The sequence below is a fragment of the Peromyscus maniculatus genome, chromosome 7 (assembly GCF_049852395.1).
Source record: "Peromyscus maniculatus bairdii isolate BWxNUB_F1_BW_parent chromosome 7, HU_Pman_BW_mat_3.1, whole genome shotgun sequence".
NCBI classification, from domain to species: Eukaryota; Metazoa; Chordata; class Mammalia; order Rodentia; family Cricetidae; genus Peromyscus; species Peromyscus maniculatus.
Window position 1 is genome coordinate 80,193,762 of NC_134858.1, and position 22,510 is coordinate 80,216,271.

Below are 22,510 nucleotides of genomic sequence, written 5' to 3' on the forward strand. Positions count from 1 at the left end.
AAAGGCAGAGAAGGCAAAAGGAGGCCCTGCCAGTATCCCCAGGAAAGGCTCTACCTGGAAAAAGCCATCGCTGCTTGCTAATATTTTCTCTTATCTACACAGAAACAGAAATAGAATTTGTTTTGCAAAATCCTGGGGGGAGGGAGGGAACCACCTACAATTGCGGCCAGAGCTTAACAATTTTATAGTGGACAGGATCACACTGTCCATTTCCCTGAGTATGGATGGGTAGCCGCATTCAATCCCACTAGTCTGGCGGAGCCAGCTCTACTAGGAACCTTGTTCAACCAAGAGGGAGTGATGGAGAAAAACATTCCAAAACTTTTGCCAACTCAAAACCATCTTGACCATAAAGAATTAAAACCAAATATAATAAAGTAGAGAAGTCAGCATTTCTAGAATAAATATTTTACTTTAACTCTTATTCAGTTAGCAAGTTAACAACCCATTATTCTGCAATGAGAATCCTTTCTCCTCACTGAAGAAGACACACACAGTCTTAAGGCGACGTGATTTTGCTTTATTGAATATAACACCACTCAATATTTATAGCTGTGAAGCAATCATAAGGCCACCGCGTATGGTGCTCTTTAGAGTGTCACTCTTAACTCATTCAGTCCCCCAATCCACTTATATTAACACCATAGGTAATTTGCAGCTCATCGGCCAATATCCATGATAGTTCATTTCATAAAATTATATGTAAGCAGAAAGAAGTCTAAGGAAATATAAAAAAAAAATCAGAAAAATAGTCCACATTTAGTCATAATCTTCCAGGTTTTCTGTAAAAGAAACCAGTAACAATTATAAGCATTCTTAGTTCCATGCATACTTACTTTATTTAATAACACATTTAATTTTCAACACAGAAAGGCTATTTTATTCTTTTATCACATTATTGGCATAAGCTAACATACTGTGCTTACATTTAAAATCAAAGACACTCACCAAATTTAATGCCAACAAAAATCATTTTAAAATATTCTAAAACTAGCAGTAAGCCATGTGGCCACGTTTTCTTGACTCTCCTGCACATGTCCCATGGAGAGACTCCCCTAGAGAGTAGGAAGATCTCCAACCAGCCCTAAGGGCCACTGACCACAGAAACCCACTACTTTCACAGGCATTACGAGGCATCAGAAATACAGTTTCTATACCTGCACGACTGTGTGGCCAGCACCTCTATTGACACCTGTAGTAATAGTCTCAAAACACAGCTATGGAACTGTGGGATTGTGGAAATAGAGTGACAAAAGGGGACATTATGTACATAAATGCTTTCGCTGGCCTTCTACAAGTTAGCTCTGTAACCCACTAACAGAATTTAAGAGTTGCATCATTCTCTATTGTAACAGGAAAAGGCTGTTGCCACTATGCTGAATTTATTTTCCTTTTATCTTCTGAAAAAAAATCTTGGTTCCTCAAAATGTATTATTACTACTTTCTGGATAACTAAGATATTAAAATATAAAGCCTCCAACCTCATCTCCTCATTTTGGAACACGTTAAAAGCAGAGTGTCAATGTTGGCAACTTCCATATTAAAAACCTGAAAACCAAATTTATTCTTAACAATATTCTTTTATTTTCCTAGAACAGCACTGCTGACAGGCTTGATAAGTCCAACTTAGAAAACACTATGAATAAATACAATCTCTCATCCAATATTTATAAGACTTTCAAAAGCTGGGTGTGGTGGCACAGGCCTATGAATCCAGCATTTGCGAGGCAGAGGCAAGATAGTAGACCTAAGGCCAGCCTGATCTACAATTAGATCTTGTTTCAAAACCAAACAAACAAGCCTTCCCTCCCACCAATGAAAGCATTCACATGTCAAAAAAGATTCTGGAAATAGCAACAATGCCGGGTATTTGTTCTTTTGTTTTGTTTATTTCTTTTGTTTGTTTGTTTGTTTTTCGAGACAGGGTTTCTCTGTGTAGCTTTGCGCCTTTCCTGGAACTCCTTTGGAGACCAGGCTGGCCTTGAACTCACAGAGATCCACCTGCCTCTGCCTCCCGAGTGCTGGGATTAAAGGCGTGCGCCACCACCGCCCGGCTTTGTTTTGTTTATTTCTTAGTAAAAATTTCTCTATACTAAATAGGCTTCCTCTTAAAAATATGTTTTCTAGATCACATTAAGATAAATTCTGAATGCCTTTTAACATATTATAAACAACTAGTGCCCGAGTCAGTGATCTGTGAGAAGTCTCTTTCAAGCAACAGAAATCATGCTTCTACACGGGCAATTTTAAAAGGCTGGAACAATACAATGTGAAGGGGAAAGCGGGAACAAGAGTAGGAGAGAGTGTATTTGATTGTTTAATACCAGCACATTGGGTACCCTCTATAAATCTTAACACTCTCCATACATTTCCATTGGGTGTAAACATGCTAGCAGAAGTTTGAGCATTTTTATGACATAAACACTTTGTTCTGAAGATTACTGTTTACCAGATACAAGACACAGGTGGCAGTTGATCCTGGGTAATAGGATGCAAATGCCATTAGCACACACCAACAAATGGGCAGCACCTACCTCTGTGGTCAATAGTTGATCATCTTGCGAAGAGCATCATAGCACTTCCATTTGTCTGGGATATAAAACGGCTCAAAGATGTGAGGAAACGGGGTGTCATATCCACATACTCGAGATATCGGAGCCTCTAAGTTCAAGAAACATTCCTCCTACAGAGAAGGACCAAAACAGGTGACTTTAACATGTTTCCATTCACAGAAATAAAACATTTCCACTTAAAATAACTTGACTATTTAAAGCACAATTATAGCTGGAGATATCGAAATGTCTAAGTCTATTGTTACTTAAAAGCAAGTATGAGTAGCATGTTGGCATGATCCCAACTTTCCTTGAAATGCTTTTGTACATGTGTGTGCCGCTATAGCCACATATATCTATCACCAGCACCGAGGTAGGATCATGTCAACCATACTCCAGTGAGTATAAATGTAAAGCAAGACAACACAGCAAATTTTCACAACACTTAACCCTACTCTTGAAATTAGTGATGATGTATACTTTCTCATGTTTCCTATATTTCTGTTTAAATTTATAAAATGATGACGACGTATTGCTTTCATAAATTCACGTCTGGGATTCTGCTGTGCCCCAACTGTCTATCAAGGTACTTGACTGTCTTTATGGCTCTCATCACCAGGCTTCTGAAGATGCTGCTGGCCCGTGGCTAGCCCAAGTCCACGGCATGACTGGTATGTGTTGACCTCTCAGACGTTACCTTTGAGACTCCTCACTGGGGCAGCCTCCTTTTACTACAATTTCTCATTGCACACACAAGTGACAGAGGGACTTCTGCCCTGAGCACCCAAGGTGATGACATAAGCATGACTACTGACATGGCAATAGTCAGCTTCTTTGTCTTCGGTAGAGACTGTAAGCTCCATAAGGGCAGACATCTAGTTCAGAAACATAAAATCTAAATTTCAGTAGAACTAACAGTGCACAAAATTATTCTTAGGGGAACTGTTATACAAGTTTTTTTTTAAATCAAATTTGAATAAAACTTTAAAGATAAATGATAGAAGATGTAACAAAACTACTCTGAAGAAAATATCATTAAGTTTACTAAAGCCATTATCTGAAATAAAATCCTTGGATTTAAATTAAAATATTCACACACTGTCTTGCTTCCCATAGGATCAATTGGAGTCTAAATATTCTTACATATAGTGTTTCTAATTATCATTTGAACAAATATTTTATATGAAGATATTGTGATACCATATTCAATCTGTATGCATCGGGGAAATTACTATCGTTAGTGTAAGTGTAATGGGGGCAGAAAAGATATGCAAATCAGGTGAATAAACTTCAGAGAGAGCCAGCTGGACATGTACAGCTCTCTCCGTGGTACCATTAGCCACAACGACTTGCAGTATCAAATGCCAAGCCAGTGTTAACTTCCCAGCAACAAGAATCTCCACGAACAACCACAGAACTTCACCACAGAAGCTTACAGAGCCATCTCAGAGGTCCACTGATAACCACCAAACCAAGACAATAAACAGGGCCGACGGTCCTCCGCTGTCCTCAATGTAACAAGGAATTTTAGAGAGCTTCAGATTGTCAATTTGGGATGAACTCAGTTTTATTTAGAGGACTCCGGCTGTTTTCCCCATCTTCCTTGAGTGCTGCCTTCTTCGTAAACAAATTAGCCGAGGACACAGTGTGGTACAGAAATGGCAGACAAACCAGGTCACTAAGTGCCTTGGATTTTACCGCTGTTGTCACCAGTGACTCGGAAAGCCAACCTACCTCAGAGTCACCTGTCAGTGCCATTAACATGACTCCCTTTGGCACATAGCCAACAGCCAACTTGACTGTTGTCAAGCGGCATGGCCGCTAACTCGAGAGTGTGATCTTCTTCTAGGAAGTCATCTGCAGGTGTGCGCTAGCGCAGAAGAAACCAGCTACCACCTAGTCATGCCTGAACTATAAACAGTGCTACCCTCTGGGGCTGGGAACAGCAAGGAGGGAAAATAGCTCACTCTGTACTTTCTAAGGTTTATTTCCGGCTTTCTGAGATGACACTGACTCTGTCATCAAGTGACAATGAAAAAAAAAAGAGTAAATAATCCATTTCTGTCTGAATAAAAGCCCTCATTTGGGATTTCAGAAATTCATGATTTTAGGCATATAGCTTTTCCTCACCTCCGACGCCACGACTGTAGATTAAATAAGATGGAATTAAATGATTAGATGCGTAAAACTGCATTCTCCAAATCATGGATGAGAGTTCAAGGATGTTGAACAGAAGATGACATGGAGCTCTCGGTGTAACTAGCATGTGCCCTAGAGAGGTGATCCAGTTTGAAATTCTAACGTTCTGCTAAATGAAAGACATCAACCAAGAACCTTTAGTTATTTCTTCCACAGACTTCGAGTGGAAAGTATTGTAAAGCAATTGGGAATAAGATGTCTGGATCAACCTAGCAGCTGTACTGGTGCCCGATGAACTGGCTTATATGCAAATTACCTATACCACGACACTCCTTTAAACTCCATCCAAACGGCACAGCCTTGCTCAGCGCCATGCATTTCATAAAGCTATACTCACAGACCGACAGACTGAGAGAGACAGACACAAGTACACACATGCACACGCACTTTGGAAGAGAAATGCCCGAATCTCATTATCAGATGTATAGGCTAATGTATGAAACTAATCCTTCAAAACATCTCTCTTCATTATAACCATACACATAACACCATGTGTGCTAAACTTTCAGGACAATCTAAGTTAATTACATCGATCTGTTCTATTGGCAATTTAAGTATAATAGTTTTTGTTTTATTTTACTCTATTTTTTTTTTATTTTTTGGTGACAGGGTCTCACTAGGCAGCCCAAGCTGGCCTTGAACTCACTCACTAATATAGACCAGGCTGACCTTGAACTCTTGTCAGTTCTACTGTGGTAGCCCTGAATGTTGAGATTACAGGTATGAGATGCAAGCCCAGATTAAGCATATACATCTTTAAAAATTGTCTTTGCTGACATTTAATTCAAAAATAGTAAGTGCAAAGGATGAGGAATCAAGTAATGACCTAACCCATGGGGCTATAAAGAAGGTTATATGTGATGTCTGGGGTAGAGCAAGAGCTGGCCTTAGTCAGTACTTTGTCTTTCTCCCCAGAGAGAGCAGCATGCATGCACCTGCATCCAGTTCCAACACGGTCACCGTGTAACAAGGGTCAATAGAGAATCCACATAAGACCCACTAGAGGCTTTCCTCAGGCCATTTGGGGTCCAGTGAGAAGGATGAAGGTGAACCCCGATGTCATACAGTGACAGCTGCATACTGTTTGCTCATGGTGAGTCCTTCCAGCAGACCTGAACTCCAAAATAGAATGTGAATTTGCTTCTGAACCTGCTTTTCCAACTGTGAGTTTTCCCCCCTAAAACATGTTAATAATAACAGTGACAGTGTTCCCATTGTGCCAGGCTCTGTGCTCCACAAGTGCTGTATTTTATCTCCATTTTATTCCATTTCCTGAGTGAGGAGACTGTCCAAGGTCGAACACTGACTCCACAGGCATGGAACATCCATGCGCCGATGCAAAGCCTGTGGTCTCTGTCCTTCTTCTTCAGACTCAGATTTATTACTTTTAATTTTTTTTATTAAAAATTTTATGATTTTGGAGGGGAGGATTCTCATGCCACAGAGTGTACGTGGAGTTCTAAGAACAACTTTTTGGAGTCAGTTTTCTCCTCCCTGGGTTCTGGGAACTGAACTCCAGTCATCTGGCTGATATGACAAGTGCCTTTATCTGCTGAGCCATCTCACCAGTCCTACATGTATTAATTTTGAAAATAGCAATAATAAGAGAAAAAATCAATTAGGAATGCCTTTTAAAAAGGTAAAGTGGAAGGCAGGTTGGGTTATCACAGTTTTACAAAAGAGTACTGAATGGGACAGGGTGTTAAGGACAGTCTTAGAAGTCTCTACCCCATCATGAGAAGGGTGAAGGCCATGGAATATGTGAAAAAAATTGAGGCAAGAAACAGATGTCCTGGTATTGGGAACGTCTGAGCTATCCTAAGAGATCTGAGCAAGCACATTTCCAGTTGTGTACATATTAGACATCTGGATTGCTCACCACAGCCAGGAAGGCACTGTATAATAAATCACTAAAATCATGGACGCAGGCAAATACATCTTCATTTGCCTGATTCCTATAATATAAAATACACATTAATTTCCTTGTTTTGCTTTTGGAAAACAAATGTCATGAGATCAGAAGAGACAGGGATTCTTCAAATTTTTAAGCAGGTAAGAGAAAATAATTATGGTTCATTATAGTTTAAGATAAAGGAAATATTACTGAAGTTTTAGCTGTCTTGCATTTTATGTCTGTGTTTTGCTAGATGTAACTGCAACTACTTAAGTGTGTCCCCTAAAACGTCACACATTGGAAACTTCCTTAGTTCCTATGTCAGTGGTATTTGGACATGGATGCTTGGTGTGTAGACTAGGGTTAGATGAGGTCATGAAGATAACCTCATCATGGCCCCATGAGAGCAGCAGTGGTTTTAGAAAAGGAAGAGCATAGTGCTCTTGCTAAGTCTAGCCATGATGTCTTCCAAGATGTTATGTCATAATATGGCCCTCAGCAGATGCCAAAACAATACAATTAGACTTTCCAGCCTCCAGAAACAAGAGCCACTTTATCTATTCCTATAAATTACCCAGTCTCAGGTATTTTATTACAGCAACAGAAAACAGATTGAGGTAGTAATAAATACTATAAAATGTATATACTTGCATAAATGCATGTTAGGACTTTCACGGAATCCCTCAAGACCGCACAATATATAATGTCATTTTCCTCTATTAAAAAATTAAGTTCATCGGCCACTAATTCTCCTGTCTTACTGAAAAGATTATGTAGGCATTCGAGAGCACTGTGGCTACTTCAGCAGCCCTCAGCAAATCTTCATGTTGTTTTTATGGTAGGGTTGCATAATATAATTGGCACAGCAAGGAATCTGGAATTGTATACGAGGAGAATCTTTATTCTGGTATGATTTAATCTTTCCAAGTCTCCATAAGCAACAGCAAAATTAAAATACTTTGTATTTTGCATTATTGTAGCTTTCTACCATCCTGTAACTCATTTACCTCTTTAGATGTGTAGTAACATATGAAAAGTTTTCATATGCTTGTTTTCATGCCTGACTCGTCAGAATGTGCAACAATCACTGAGTTTTTGTTTCCCTCTTAAGATTTTCCAAGTTAAAGAAGTCCCTTATCTACAGTAAAGCAAGGATTTGAAACAGCATTGAAGAAAGATTCTGCTATGCAAACAGTCAAACCTGAACGACGGCATTCATAATAGCACACGGCCCAGCAGCTCCTGACAAGGCCTGAAAACGCCTAAGAAATCACCCCAGATACATTAAGTGCTCCAGGAAGGAGGATGGAGGTGGCTATCCAGGGCCACTGAAGAGGCTGCACTCAGCCCACAAGGCAAGTCAGAGTCTAGTGTTGCCACCTGGTGGGAGCATAGATCCTGGTCGCTAGTCAGTAGGCCCTGGAGCTAGTGACCAATGAAGAACTCCAGAAATGGTTAAAATATCCTACATAGCAAAAGAACTTCTCCACATGGTGAGACCATGGAAATGTGATGTGTCACCGCAGAGAAGATTCTGAGAGGAGTCCAGCGGGTTAGAGGATGTTACGGAAGCCACACACTTGGAAAACTAGTCAAGAAGACCATACACTACTATTCAGTATGTCTTTAACACACCCATTTGTTTTTTGTTTGTATTTTTATTTCAAGGCCATTCTGGGCTCATATTTCCTTCTAAGAGGAATTCAGGAATAATGTGTACTCAGTTCTTCTAGTGACAGAAGGTTGGATGTAGCCCGTTGTGGAAGACTCCACCCCAGCAAGAGCTGGAAAGCTGTGAGGTCAAGTCCAAAGAGAGTGTCGAAACCATAGTCGGCCTTTCCTATGTGTTCTGCTTTCTTACAGCTACTATGCTGACACTGCCTGGTAAAATGGCTGAACAAGCACTAACTAACTTTTCTGTGCACTTGATGGAATTTGAGGAAAGCAGAAACAGTGGAGAGATGCTGTAAGTGAAACAGACAAGTGTCACTTGTGGAGTCGAAGAAACAGGCTTCCATGTTCTAAGAAGGAGAAACATTACTCCACAACCTAATTCCAAGGGGAAAGCCTGAAGATTTCATTTTAATTGGCTTTGTTAACAAACTGGCCCAGTATTGAGGGCCCTTCGATGGCACCCATGGCACTTTAACAATTTGAACTGTAGACTGTATCTCAGACCTCGTACATGGGTGGGAGTAGATTAAGCTGAAGCTGTCAGGAGCACTGAATAAGGTAGACAACTCAAAGAATTATGACCCATTTCTAGGAAAGTGTATTCTGAAACAGCTTGAAGTGATTTGTGAGTATATTAGCATTTGTACTCATTTACATTTCATCTGTGTTAACTTACAAGTAAGTAAAACAACAGATTTCCTTCTAAACAGAGCTAGGTGTCTAGAGGTCATAACTGGAAGCACAAGAGTTAAATACTAAACATACAAGAAACACTAAATTAGTTTTCCAAAATTACATATAGTGGATAGCCTGAAAGTCCATGAACCTTATATTAATCCCACTTATGTAAGGTTAGACATCACCCAGCTTCCAAATATTATCACAGAATATTTGTTTTAAATCTGCCATGAAAACTTGCCCACAGTCAAAACATGAGTTTTAGCAAATGAGAGAGACTCTGATGTCTTGAATCACACTTCCTCAGCACATGAGTCACAGAAACCTGCAAAGGGCCATGCGCCAGCAACTCCACATTACTGAACTAAATAAATACAACTTCACCAATGTATGGAGTTATGTTCACTTAAGCTAATGCTCTAAACACTATGCAGAATGTTTTTAAAACAGAGCTTAAACTACACATATATTACGTGCCAATTTTCCATGGGATTAGATACATAAGTCATTCTTCAGTAGTCACGGGGTCCCACCCTAACCCCAGGTCGACAGGATACCCTTGAAAACTAGAGGTATATGTCAGTGTCCCAGTACTATGTATATGAATGATAACATTTTACCCATATTTATAAAATGCTAAAAAAAATTACTATTAAGGCAAACTATTTCGGCAAAGTTTCTAAGTGTAAAATCATAGTCATAACTAAATTGAAATCCGAGGCCTCTGTTATATGACTTCACCGACACATCTTCAATGTCTGCCATTAAGTATCCATTTCTTCATCTTTAATGCAAATCACTGGCAATTTGATATGAAAATTTTCAACATTTTTTTCAACTACATAAAGAATCCCAAATTAGTGGGTTTTTTTTTATTTAAACTCTAACTAACTATATATATTTTTTTCTACTTAAATTCCAATTCTATTTTTAAAATGGAAGCTTTTTCCTGAAGCTGGAAACAAGTACCGTTTCAGACACCACCAGGTTTCCCTGGATACCGCCAAGCTACCTAACACCCAGTTGGAAATGACATTAAATAGGCAAAGAAATGCTTTGTGATTCAGAGTCACAATATGCCACAATATTAACATCTTAATATGAAAAATCTCAGCAACTCTTGATGTATTGCCTGTAGAAACTGAGGCAGTAAAAATTTTAAAATCACAATTTAATGTTAAATCAATGCCTCATATACTAATCTAAAAAGTGTTGTGTTATAGAGATTAGATTTTTGCTTTTCAAAACTAGTTTTTAAATTCTGCTATATTAAAATAAGAGCTGAGTGAAAACAAGGCCATGATAAACCACTCTTTCACTTATATCTAAAAGTATTTTTTAAAAACACAACACCATACTACTATGGTTTAGGGACCCAGACGTTTAAAAATATTAGCTTGTTTTAATTTTCACAAGTTCTAAATTAGGCATCACAAACATAAAACCCAGCACCTCATCAATACTACTTTGGTTTCCCAGGTAAAATCGGCAAAGGTTTTGTCGGACTTCGGAATTCTCCCGTAGTCTGAACAACCCAGAGTGTTCCCCATTTTCAATAAATGACAGAGAAAAAACAATGACTGAAAATTAATTTCCTCGTTAAATATTCCTGCAACACATTTACAGCCTCTGAGGGTGCCTTAGGTCTTCACAAATTCGCAGCCCAAGATTGAGACTCCTTTGAGATAAACTATGTGCGATTTGACATGTAGAATGCACTGGGACGCAATGCGTTTGTTAAAATATGTTATATGCAGGAAAGGGGGGAAGGCAGGGCTCTCAAATTTCCACAGACGCCGACGCTTCTCGAATTTTATAGTTCAAATTCTTCCTATAGAAAAGAGCTTGGAACAAGGCAACAGCGGCGTGAGGAGGCGGAATTTCCTTAGGATGCGAGCACATAATGATAAACATAAGCGAGCGGCAGCCTGGAGCCTCCCCGGGAGCAAACAGCTCTGTTCTCCATAAGGTAGGTTTTCCGTTGTGCTTGGCACCTGGAAATTAAAATCCTCCTGAAAGGTGACTTTGGGTGATCTCAAAAAGCCAGGCTCCTGCATGTTTTTCTATAAGATTCTTGGTGTCGTAGTCTACCACGACCAGATGTTCAGAAGTCAGGCATCAGACATAGTCGCGGCTAAGGCGACCTTTGTCTGACAGGGAAATGCACTGCTGAGGGTTTGAGCGGCTGCGTTAGTCAGGAGTTATCACTCTCCTACTTTTGCAACCTGTTCTGAAGTTTCAAGCCTAAACTTAAAGTGAAACTAAAAGGAACAGACGGGTTCCTTCCCAACTGTCCCCATCTTTCTCAAAAAGAAGACCCGAGAAACTGTTTTTTTTTTTTTAACAGTGGCTAAAATATTTGTTATTTCAAAAGTTAGTCTTAATAAAACACCAAAGTTTTAAAAAGATATTTTTCCTTCTCTTTAAACACATTAAATTTCTATAGTGTTGCTTATGTTTAAACGGGTGTGAAAATAACTTGCTAAACACACACATACACAAACACACTACACACACACACACACACACACACACACACACACACACACACACACACGCACAGAAAACAGGCTGGGAGGAGGAGTGACCACGTAACATATATGCATAATGCCAACAGACAATATCAATGTTTTATGAAATGAAACACTTTTCTTAAAAATTAATTATGGGTGCAATAGCAATGTAACCTTTCAAGGTTGATTTTGCTGAATATATTAGGCCGAGTTACTCTTCAGTAGTTTTACTCTGGCCACTGGATAGATTACTTCAATTTTAACAATAAAGCACAGCAGAAATAAATGTTACATGTTGTCATCAATCATTTGGAAGACATTTAGTCAGAAATGTGATGCTGCTCTTGTCTGCCGCTACTCGTCAAGTTATCTTTGTCTTCGTGAAATTTAATCACTGAACAACTAACAAATTAAATTTGTGGTAGAGATATGTGTCAAAAGCGAGAAAGGGGCATGGGAAAAGCCTCCTTATTTAGATGCATGTGACTTCGGGATCAAGCTAAGTCTAGCCTGTTCGTGAAAACAAATCAAGCAATTACAGTGATTTCCAGTATCTAACGCAAATAAAATGCAGACTCCAGAGAGCGCTTTTCTCTCCACTGATGTTTCTGCCTTTAAAATTGGTTATTTCTTACAAAAAAACGCTTTTCAGGTTGACTGTCTATGAATTTCAAACACATTTTCCTGTCAGTATTTTAGGAGTCGAGAGATGGTTCACAGCCATGGCTCATTCTGTACTCCCGTAATTGAGAAAATTAGGTGCTGATAAGATGATTTCGGCTCTGCGCACAGCCCTGCGGAGGCTGTACGGCATACTTAGTGGAGATAAACTTCCAATGAGGAGGATAAAATCGCAGATTTAACAGAGGGGTGGCTGGTGACTGACATCTGGCTCTTCTAACAGTTTTATAGTTAGGTGTAGAAACGTCTGACGAAAAGCACGGTTAGCGAGGGCCTTGAGGTGAGCTGGGTTAGCGGCGGCGTAAAAGGTAACACTCACGTGTTTTATTTAGGCGGGTCAGAACATTTGCTTACTACTATTTTAGTCTTTTAAAGCTACTTACTAACTTGGAACTCAGTTCCAAAAATTAAATCAGGTCCTCTAATAAAGAATCCTGTGACTCAGGTAGAAAGTACTGACCTGCCCCCACCCTAGAGGCCACAAGGGGTTCACATATCAGTCATACGTCATGGCTAATGGTGTACCCAAGCACAAATGGCCTCGAACAAATACTCTGGCATATAATCAACACACGCAAGGAGCAGCTGGAAAACCAACATGGAGAAATATGGGGGTGGGGGGGATGAAAAATGAAGTTCAACGAAGGAGCATGCATATGTACACAGAGAAGCAGGGATGGTATGAACTAACCCAAACTAGACAGTAGCTAAGTGGATAGTCCTATTTGATAACAAGTTACTATTAGCTACCTATACAGTTTGATTTAATCCTTTGACCATCTCTATGTGGTGATGTCGAGTGAAAAAGGGAGTCTGGGAGAGGCAGACTAAAGAGCCACCCTCACACAGGTACACACACAGTGCTGGCAATGTGAACAAACCAGTGGCGCTCACCCATCGCAGGTGCATCATCAAAAAGACTCTAGAGTCTCAAGTATTCCAAGATTCTTGTTCCGACCCAACGTAATCCTGCAGTTACTGCTGCTCCTGCACCTGTGAACAGGATTCATTATTTCCAGTCGAACTGAGACTCTTTTTTATCTTTTGTAAGAAGCAGACCAGTTGAAGCCAGTTGTGAGGAAGAGGGCTGAGGCAGTGGGAACTAGACGGCACTCTAATCAGAATTACAGCAAGCGAAGCCTGGGTCTGCAGGAAAGGAGATTTTTGAAGGGGCTTTCTGAGAAGATGTGCATGGAAGGGACTTGTGTGTAGTTCATTCTGAGCAGCTTGCGTGAGTCCGAAGTATGTGATTGTGAGATCTCAACGTGATTTCGGTTGATGGCCGTCCCCGAAAGTTTGACAGTTTCCACGGTGAGTTTCAAACCATTAAAGCAGTTCACAGGAAAACGAAAGCTGCTCCCTTTCATTTATTTCCTCATTTACAAGACAGTCTGGAAGGATTTATGTCACTAAGTACTCTGATTAAACTATGACAACTTTTTGATAGGCTGATGAAATACTGAAGTGAGCACAGTGTACAAGACTTACCTTGGCTTCACCTTACATAGGGGAATAAAATTTAATCTCCTCACAGTAAATATTTTATAGCTGTTCTCCACAATTAACTCATTTTTTAGGACATTAGCACTAGAGAAGCAAATTTCCAAAGTATTTAAATAAATGTCTTTTAAGAATTAAATTAACCTCCCCAACCCCTTTTTTCAATCAAAACAACAGGCAACAGAGCAAGCCACTGAAATGACAGCAATCTTAAATTCAGCGTAAACATAGGTGCAGCGCAGGGTCCCGGGCTCAGGGGCCGTACGCCAGCCGAGTCTGTGCTTATTGGCACAGCCCCCCGCAGCTAACACTCGGTGCTCACTAGGGAGCTGTGGGCTCACATTGGCCGTGAAAAGCTAGCCGAACACATATGTAAGTTCCATCAAGGGGACACGGCCGTGCGTAGAGGGAACCATCCCCAGCAAGAAAGCAAACAAATTCCAGCTCTCGGAGCAAGCATTCCGGTCTCCCCCAGAAAAGTTTCACTTTTAAAAGTGCTCTCTTTCTGTCTGTGTGTGCTGTGTGTGTAAATATATATGTATGTACACACAAACATATATATGTACACACATGCATGTGTATAGGTGATGTGTGTGTATGTGCGCACGCGCGCGTATCAGACTTTCTGATGCATTCAAGTCACATTACTTTCAATTCCCACACCCCAAAACCGAGCGCGCTTACATTTGATATAACAAATCACCAACCCACAAGGATTTTCCCTAGGTTTCCTCCAAGGCTAATTACGTAGCAAATCTAATTAAGTTCACATGATTCGTCTCAGCAGCAGGTACTTCAGTTACTTGAGCCCTGCCAAAAGGGGTCTGAAGTGTGTGTTCTCCCTCCAAAATAATCACGCTGCACGCCAAACTGATAACCATTCAACACAGCTGCAGAGCAAATGTGCGGTCTCGGCCCTGTAAATACAGTGTTCACACATCAATCTGCACTCCGAGCCGTTGCTCGTTCAGAACTACCGACTGTGCACTTAGAGTACTGCTCCAGAGTGCTCTGTGTACGAGTATCTGTCTTTTGTTTCACTGGTGGCTTTGCATAGACGGGAGGGTCCCCTGCTCCTAAGAGCACACATTCAAAGTCTGAAAACCTCAAGGACTGAAATGCACTGGCACAACACCTTGTTGGACTGCTTTGCTTAAGTCTGACAGCTTGTATGAATAAGAACATAGAGTTTTCTGTGTGAGTGAGTGAGAGGGCATTCATGGAATAGTCAACATGGAGTATAGTTAACCTCATTCTCAAAGGAAACTGCAAAAAAATTCATCAACACAAATTAATTGGTTTTAATTACAGTTCTTAAAAGTACAAACCAAAACTATGACAAATCCACACTGTAGAAATTCAACTACGTATTTCAGGCACGCAAATAACTTCCGTGGAAGGAAATCCTTTGCAGAGGGGTGCTCCAAACTCAGTGGGCTGCGTGGGTTGTTTAAGGCCATGATCACATTCCCTCCAGAGACTGTGAGATCACCATGGCAACTACCCTTCCTCAAGATAAGCAAGAACCAGTGTTCTGAAAACATGCTTGCCCTTCTGCGGTGATAACAATATGCCCTAGTTTGAAGAACAAAAATCTACCTATTTTTGTGCAAAGCAAACAGCATGTTTGCTGACTGAATCGCAGCCGTAGAATTTAGCTTTGTTAATGAATGCAAAAACAGTGACATCAGCCATTGTGTGCCAGTTTCTAAACAAAGCAAAATTTGTGACTTGAGTAACTCGGGATGTTACAGCTGGAGGAGCTGAGTGTGTAGGCCCAGGCAGAAGGAAAATGGCCTTTAGAGAGCAAAGGGCTTATCAGAAGTAAAGCTGGCAAGAGGGAACACCATATGCTTCCCCAGAGCTCTGGGGGTGTCTCAAAAGAGGCACACATTTCAATAGTTGTGTTAACCATCTGTAGTTGTTTCTAGCTCTCCCGTTCTTGATGGGCAGGGTAATACAGACTTCCGAGTTAAGGATCACCTTTGACATTTTTATCTCATTTTATTTTTGGTCTTTACTGGTTCAGGTATCAGTTGCCAACTGTCTAAGTGTTGACTCAGTTTAAGTGTGCAAAACCAACAGCACAGAGTCACACACTGCCTCACAAGGCTTTGTATTAGCGGCGCTCAGCTTGACCAGAGCTCCCCCTGAGACACCTTAATTACTGCGGGACACACACACAGACACACAGAGATACACTCATGTGCCTGTACACACACACACACACACACACACACACACACACACACACACTCGCACACTCGCACACAGACACACACACACAGTTTAGAAAGCAGCCTGGGGAAATTTTCACTCCTTGGCAATGCCTAAACACCCTCCTCTTTGTGCAATAGATGCTACACTGTTGCCCCCATGATCACACCCCGAATGAGTTTCCTAGACCCCCAAGATTACGCTTGCTGCACTCACTGCTCCCTAGGCCCAGAACAGATAAATATGCATGTGTCAAGGAAAGGAAAGAAGGAAAGAAAACGGAAGGAGAAAAGGGCAGAATCTTTGCCTTCAATACAGCTTCTTTCATCTACAATTGTCTCCTGCTTTCCTGTTTCCTGCTACGGTCACATAGTCCACCTTCCAAATTTAGCTGAAATGCCCTTCACAAGAAGCCATCGGGGAATTTGATATTAAATTTTTTTATGAATATGCTCATATTTCTCAATTATTATAAATGAAGTACGAGACCCCACCGTACCTACCCCTCCCTGTATGCACAGGAAACATGTTTAAGGAGCCCGGAAAAGGAAGGGGATTCCAAAGGAGGGGTGCAGGAGGAAGAAGGGGACAACCAGATGGTCCCCAGACCAGCCACGACAGGAAGATAGCGACGAGTGGTTTTGATATTTCACACATCCACGTTTTACAGAGTCCATACGTGTAGCTCTGGAGCCACACACTGTTCTCGGGGCTCCTTCGTCGGGAATCTAAAAGTGTCATCAAAGATGAATCATGGCACTGCTGATAATTCAAACGCAACAGTGAGGACAAGAGTAGGTGACGGGACACACTGGAAATGAGCAGACTGTATGCATTTGCAGTTTGAGGGCCATTATCTCATTCTGTTAGAAATAGAAGGATGAAAACTAAAAAGTCCACATGAGAAAGTTAAAAAAACAGAATTAATGATTTTAGAATTAAAAATATTTCCCTGTGGTTTGTGGCCAAGTGGAATCCTTTCTTGGCTAATGTTCAAATATCTTTCCTCTGGCAGTAATCTAATATATTTATTATCATACCCAGTGTCCTAATGCTAACATTACTCTCCCATTTACTCATACGACTGCTTTCCTTTCGCTATTTTTCCCCCTCAGTGCTGAGTTTTTAATGATTATCTATTGTAAAGGAAAAGACTCAAAAGCAAGTAACCTAGCAACGCACACAAAGGCCGTACGTTTAATGCCGCCTGCTGCTCTTCTGGCAGAAGTATGTTTCTACCATGCACACACTGACATCCGCGTGCTTTACTGAGTGGCACGGGAGGAAATCCATTCTCTCTCGCCGACACCCTCCCTCGGTGCTCTCAGCTGCCAAGGTTGATTACAACGCAGCAAATTGTGAGCCGAGCCCATCAGAATTTTGTTACCTAAAAAAACTCAAGGGAATTATGAAGTAATCCAAAAAATGAAGGCCAGATAGAGGCAGAAAGTTCTCTATGTGCCCAATTACACAAAGTCCATAAGGGCATGCTTGTTTTTCCTTAGCATTTAAAAATTCTGATTTATAAAAAGTCTGGCTGCTGGAAAATTCTATTATTTGGTCTCTGGTTATGCACTGATTTCTTAGACCATTTCAGTAACTTACAACTAGCTTTCCATTCGTGCTGTGAAAAGATGCTTTTCTGCGCAAAAGCATGACGAACATCTATCTCACCATCTTTGACTGTAGGGCTAACACTGTACTGGGAAGCAAAAACCTGAGTCTTGTCCTCAACCAGCTGTCAATTAGGTGAGTGACAGCACGGCTCTCCCTTTCCCCCTCAGGCGTGTATACTGTGGATTCACTAAGACCAACAGAAGGGCAAAAGAATCACACTTCAGGGATGGGAAAGTGAATGCCCTAGCATGACCACACATGGATCAGTGCTGGGTCCCATTGGCAGAAGGCACACCAGCACCCAAAGTCTGGCAGCCAGCAGGCATGCATCAGTAAATAAAGGCTTGCCTGAAAAGTCTGAATTCTTGCTTATCTTCACATCTCTTGGGCTGGGAGAACAACGGAGGCTCAAGAGTCATTAACCCATTGAGAAGGGTAAGGAAAACCAGCAAGAGTTGAACGAGAAGGACCCCGGCCTTGAATTCCTGGCAAAATGTTAGATTTGGAAGATTTTCAACATTTTAACACTGAAATGGCAGAGGCGGGGGGGGGGGGGGGGGGAGGGAAATATATGAATTGACTATAGAGTTAAGTCTGCAGAGTCCCTAGGTCACAATGCAAATAAAAAGTGGCCGCACTGGGAAAATGATCTTAGCATCCTAACTAAACGGGAGGGGAGAGGCACACCCATGGGGAAACTATAAAGACATGGCAGAGATGGCGGAGAAAGCGCTGTCTCTCTTTATGAGAAAAACCCACAAAGCTTAACAAAATCATCCATAGTAAAAGGGAGGGGAAAACCATAATGTCTGGAAGTTAAAGCAGGGTTCACGGTTTTTTTTGTTTGTTTGTTTGGTTTTTTTTTTTTTTTTTTTGAGGGTAGATAAGAATCTCTGGGAAATTGTAAGATGTCGCATACTTAGTAAAAAGAAGGCACAGAACACACTAGAAGCAAGCATTTATAAGCCACAAATCAGACAAATTTTTACATAATAAAATGTATAAATAATTCTCAGGACTTAACTGCAAAACAAAAAACACAAAACCAAAGTACAGAAAAACAATTAGAAAGTGGGGGAAAAAAATGAAAGGAACAGAAATTTCTCCAAAGAGGAAAGATAGATGGCCAACAGCCGCATGAAAGATGTTCCACACAGCGAGACACTGGTGTGTGTGTGTGCGCGTGCGTGCGTGCATGCATGCGTGCGTGCGTGCGTGCGTGCGTGCGTGCGTGCGTGTGTGTGTGTGTGTGTGTGTGTGAGAGGAGAGAGAGAGAGAGAGAGAGAGAGAGAGAGAGAGAGAGAGAAGAATATGAAGTGGAAACATCGCTCTAGCAAACATTTCGGCAGTTTCGGCACTGTCTTATACAACTACACGCACGTCCCATGACTCCGCAGTCAAACTCTCAGGCAGTTATCCCAGAGAAATGAAAAGTTATGTCCACACAAAAACACGCACACAAATATTCATGACAGCCTTTTCATAACAGCAAAAAAAACTGGAAGTGACCCAAACGTCCTTCAAAGGGGTGAAAGATGGATGGGAGGACTATGGTGCAGTCACACCATTAAAAACTAATCAGCAATAAAGAAATCTCCTGCTACAACCTGGGTGAGCCCGCAGACGGCAGCTTACTGGGAAAAGTCTCAATAGCGAGCCCTGTGATCATCCATGCACACAACCCTAAACTGACAAAACTGTAGACATGGAGAAAAGATGTGTGGCTGCTAATAGATTGGGGGGCTGGGCGCAAATGCAAATGTGTAGAGCAAGGCAGTTTGTGTGCTGAAACAGTTCCAGATCCCATGGCGGGAAAGGCTACTTAAATCCACACGTGGGGTAAAACTGCACAAGGCTAGACGCTTACACACAGAACATACAGTTACATACAGAAATGTACATTCAGCAAACGATGAAAACTGGATACGGCCTATAGTCTAGTTCGTACTTTTATATATCCATGTCAAACGTCAGTTCCAACATTTTGATAGGGTTCTAGGATTATACAAAAATAACACAACTGAGAAAAGTTGGGGGGAGGATACCCAGGACTGTACATACCATATTTTTGCAACTTCCTGAGTGACTATAATTACTTCAAAACCTTTTACAGATTTTTTAAAAATGTATGCACAGATTTTTAAAAAGAATCCCTGTTGACCCATAGCTTCTAGAACAAAGGCAGCAGATGCATAAGGAAACAGAAAGAACGAAGGAATGGGACCAGAGTAAGGGAATCCCTGGGTCTCTCATGCAGTTTGTCAGTAGCATCCAGAAGACCACACACAATATAGTCTTCCAAGTCTCCATTTCATCTTTTGTAGCAATAGTAAGCCTATCCCACAGGCTTCTAAAACTTGGGTGTATTAATTTCAGTGAGGTCCAGTACACGTTTAGTATAAAGTAGATGCTGAAAATACATGTTTTCTTATTTTTTTAAGTACCCTATTTATTCTCCCTGTCTAAAGGAAATCCCCCCAAATGCAGGACTTCTTGCCTTAGTACATTAGGACTCCACAACAATAGCCTTAAAATAAATAACCTTTTGTCTTGGACACTTCTAAATATACAGCATAATTATCCCAATAGTCCACAGACCGCCTAGAATCAACGGGTTTTACGGTCGGTGTCTAAGAGTGCAATCCATCTGTCGCAATGGATGGGCCAGAGGTGATACCTCACCATTCACTAAAGTCCAACCTGGATCCAGGTTTTCACATCTTGTCCTAGTGCCTTCTTCTGTTTCAAGGTGCATCCAAGAAGCACAGCCACTGTGTCCCTCCTTCACTTCTTCAGGATGCCCTGGGCTGGAACCATGCCTCAGACTTTCCTCGTTTTGACTAACAATCTTGACAGTTTTGAGGCACATTAGTCATTCTGTATCAGGTCACTTGGTGGGATTTTTCTAATGTTTCTCTCATAGTAGTACCAGGATTATAAGGTTTCTACTTAAATATTTAATCCCAAATTGGGCAAAAATAATAGAAGTTTAACAATTTAAACTTCCAGAAACAAGGCATGGGCCTTCTTTCTGCTCATTGCGCTTTTAAGAAACTGCTTAGCACATCAAACTACTTCTTCAGAACAAGGTCCTTTATCATGAAACAGATGAATTCTTAAAGCAGGTCAGTCACTGTGTGAAGCAGCCACAAAAGGGCAAATGTGAGCTTTGTCTCTTGACTAACTACCCTGTTTTATTTCAATTGCTAATGCCACTGGACAGACAACTTTGATAGTCCTTTCCAACTCTTCATGGCCTTTGTTTCTATTGAAAGAACAAGTTTGTAGACTCTATCTAGGGGCTGAAGAGAAGGCTCAGTGGTTAAAAACACTGCCTGTTCTTCCAGAAGATAAGAGTTCAATTCCCAGCACCTACATGCTGACTCACAACTGTTTCTAACTCCAGTTCCAGGGGATCTGATGCCCAATTCGGGCCTCCAAGGGCACCAGACATGCAAGTGATGCACAGACATACATTCAGGCATGTAGCAGGAATCTTAACAGGTCTTCTTAATAAAATCAAACCTGAGGCCAGGTATTGGGGTGAATGCTGGCAGAGAAGCAGAACAAGCCACAGCTTCCTCACCTCGACAGTTCCTCAGCTGGTCCTGTTTCCTCAGACTGGAAGCTTCTGTGTCCTCATCCCAATGGCTCTCAGCTGAACTGCTGCTCGAAAGCCTGAAGCTTAACCAGCTAAAAGCTTCTCGTTTCTGGTCCTCACACCTTATATACCTTTCTGCTTTATGCCATCACTCCCTGGGATTAAAGGCTCGCTTTCTGGCGTTAAAGGCGTGAGTCACCAGCTTGGCTGTATCCTTGAACACATGGATTTCTGCCTCTGGAATGCTAGGATTAAAGGCGTGTGCTACCACTGCCTATCCTCTATGTTTAATATTGTGACTGTCCTGTTCTCTGACCCCAGATAAGTTTATTAGGGTGCACAATATTTTGGGGAACACAAAAACACCACACAGGCAAAACACCCACACACATTAAAAATTAATAATAATAATAACATATAATTTTAAAAAGGCTTTCCTATCTAGGAACCACATTTTTCTGCTGTAAGTTGGCAGCAGAAAACAGACAGCTACATACTTGCCAATCAAGGTCCCAGATATTGTAACAATGGCACCTCTGTGAGACACTGACCTTCACAAGATGGATTCTTAAGACATGGCATCCAATGCTATCCCTAACACAGTAAATTCAAATTTGCCATGCATATTAGATTCGAAAACCCCACAGAAAGATGGTTTTCCCTCAAATGTTTGATGCCTCTGAGTTATACTAACACATGCAATCTTTTCTACACCTTCTCTCTTTTCTGTTTTGTTAAAAAGCACCAACAACTCATTATATTGAATGTTCATGATCTGTACATATGAGCTGCCTGCTCATAGAGAAACTGTGACTATCACACATGGATTCTGAAGCAAACTGAAACCTCCTCCAGTCCAAGGGTGGGCCTGAAGTGACTTAGCAAATCGGCATTTTCACCCCTCAGCACAGGGTGAGGAAATATGACCTTCGTAGTCTAATCAAGATGAATCTAGCACTCTAGTTTAGAACTGCTGGAGCCACGTGGTCAGGCTTCTGTGCATCATTCCAGCCAAACAGCAGCCTATAGGATGGAAAACACCTTTACCAGTGATACATCTGACAGAGGGTGAGCACCGAGAACTGCCCCCCCCCCAACCAACTGAACATTAAAACAACAAATAATAGAACTTAAAAAATGAGGTACAGCCGGGCGGTGGTGGCGCACGCCTTTAATCCCAGCACTCGGGAGGCAGAGGCAGGCGGATCTCCGTGAGTTCGAGGCCAGCCTGGTCTCCAAAGTGAGTTCCAGGAAAGGCGCAAAGCTACACAGAGAAACCCTGTCTCGAAAAACCAAAAAAAAAAAAAAAAAAAAAAAAAAAATGAGGTACAGAACTAAACAGAGTTCGCAAAACGATGACATACAAATGGCTGAGAAACAGTTA

At 41.2% G+C, this 22,510-nt stretch overlaps 1 protein-coding gene across 2 annotated transcripts in view; it reads right to left on the bottom strand.

Moving 5' to 3' along the window:
* Nucleotides 1-499: 499 nt before the first annotated feature.
* The window catches only part of Bckdhb (branched chain keto acid dehydrogenase E1 subunit beta), a 191,246-nt gene continuing 169,235 nt past the window's right edge, over nucleotides 500-22,510 (bottom strand). For both annotated transcript variants that reach the window (XM_042281362.2, XM_076576750.1), the window contains exons 10-11: nucleotides 2,535-2,683; nucleotides 500-782 (exon numbers count right to left, since the gene is read on the bottom strand). In XM_042281362.2, coding sequence (XP_042137296.1) covers nucleotides 2,543-2,683 — 141 coding nt within the window. In that variant the 3' untranslated portion in view covers nucleotides 500-782; nucleotides 2,535-2,542. The remainder of the gene's footprint in view (nucleotides 783-2,534; nucleotides 2,684-22,510) is intronic.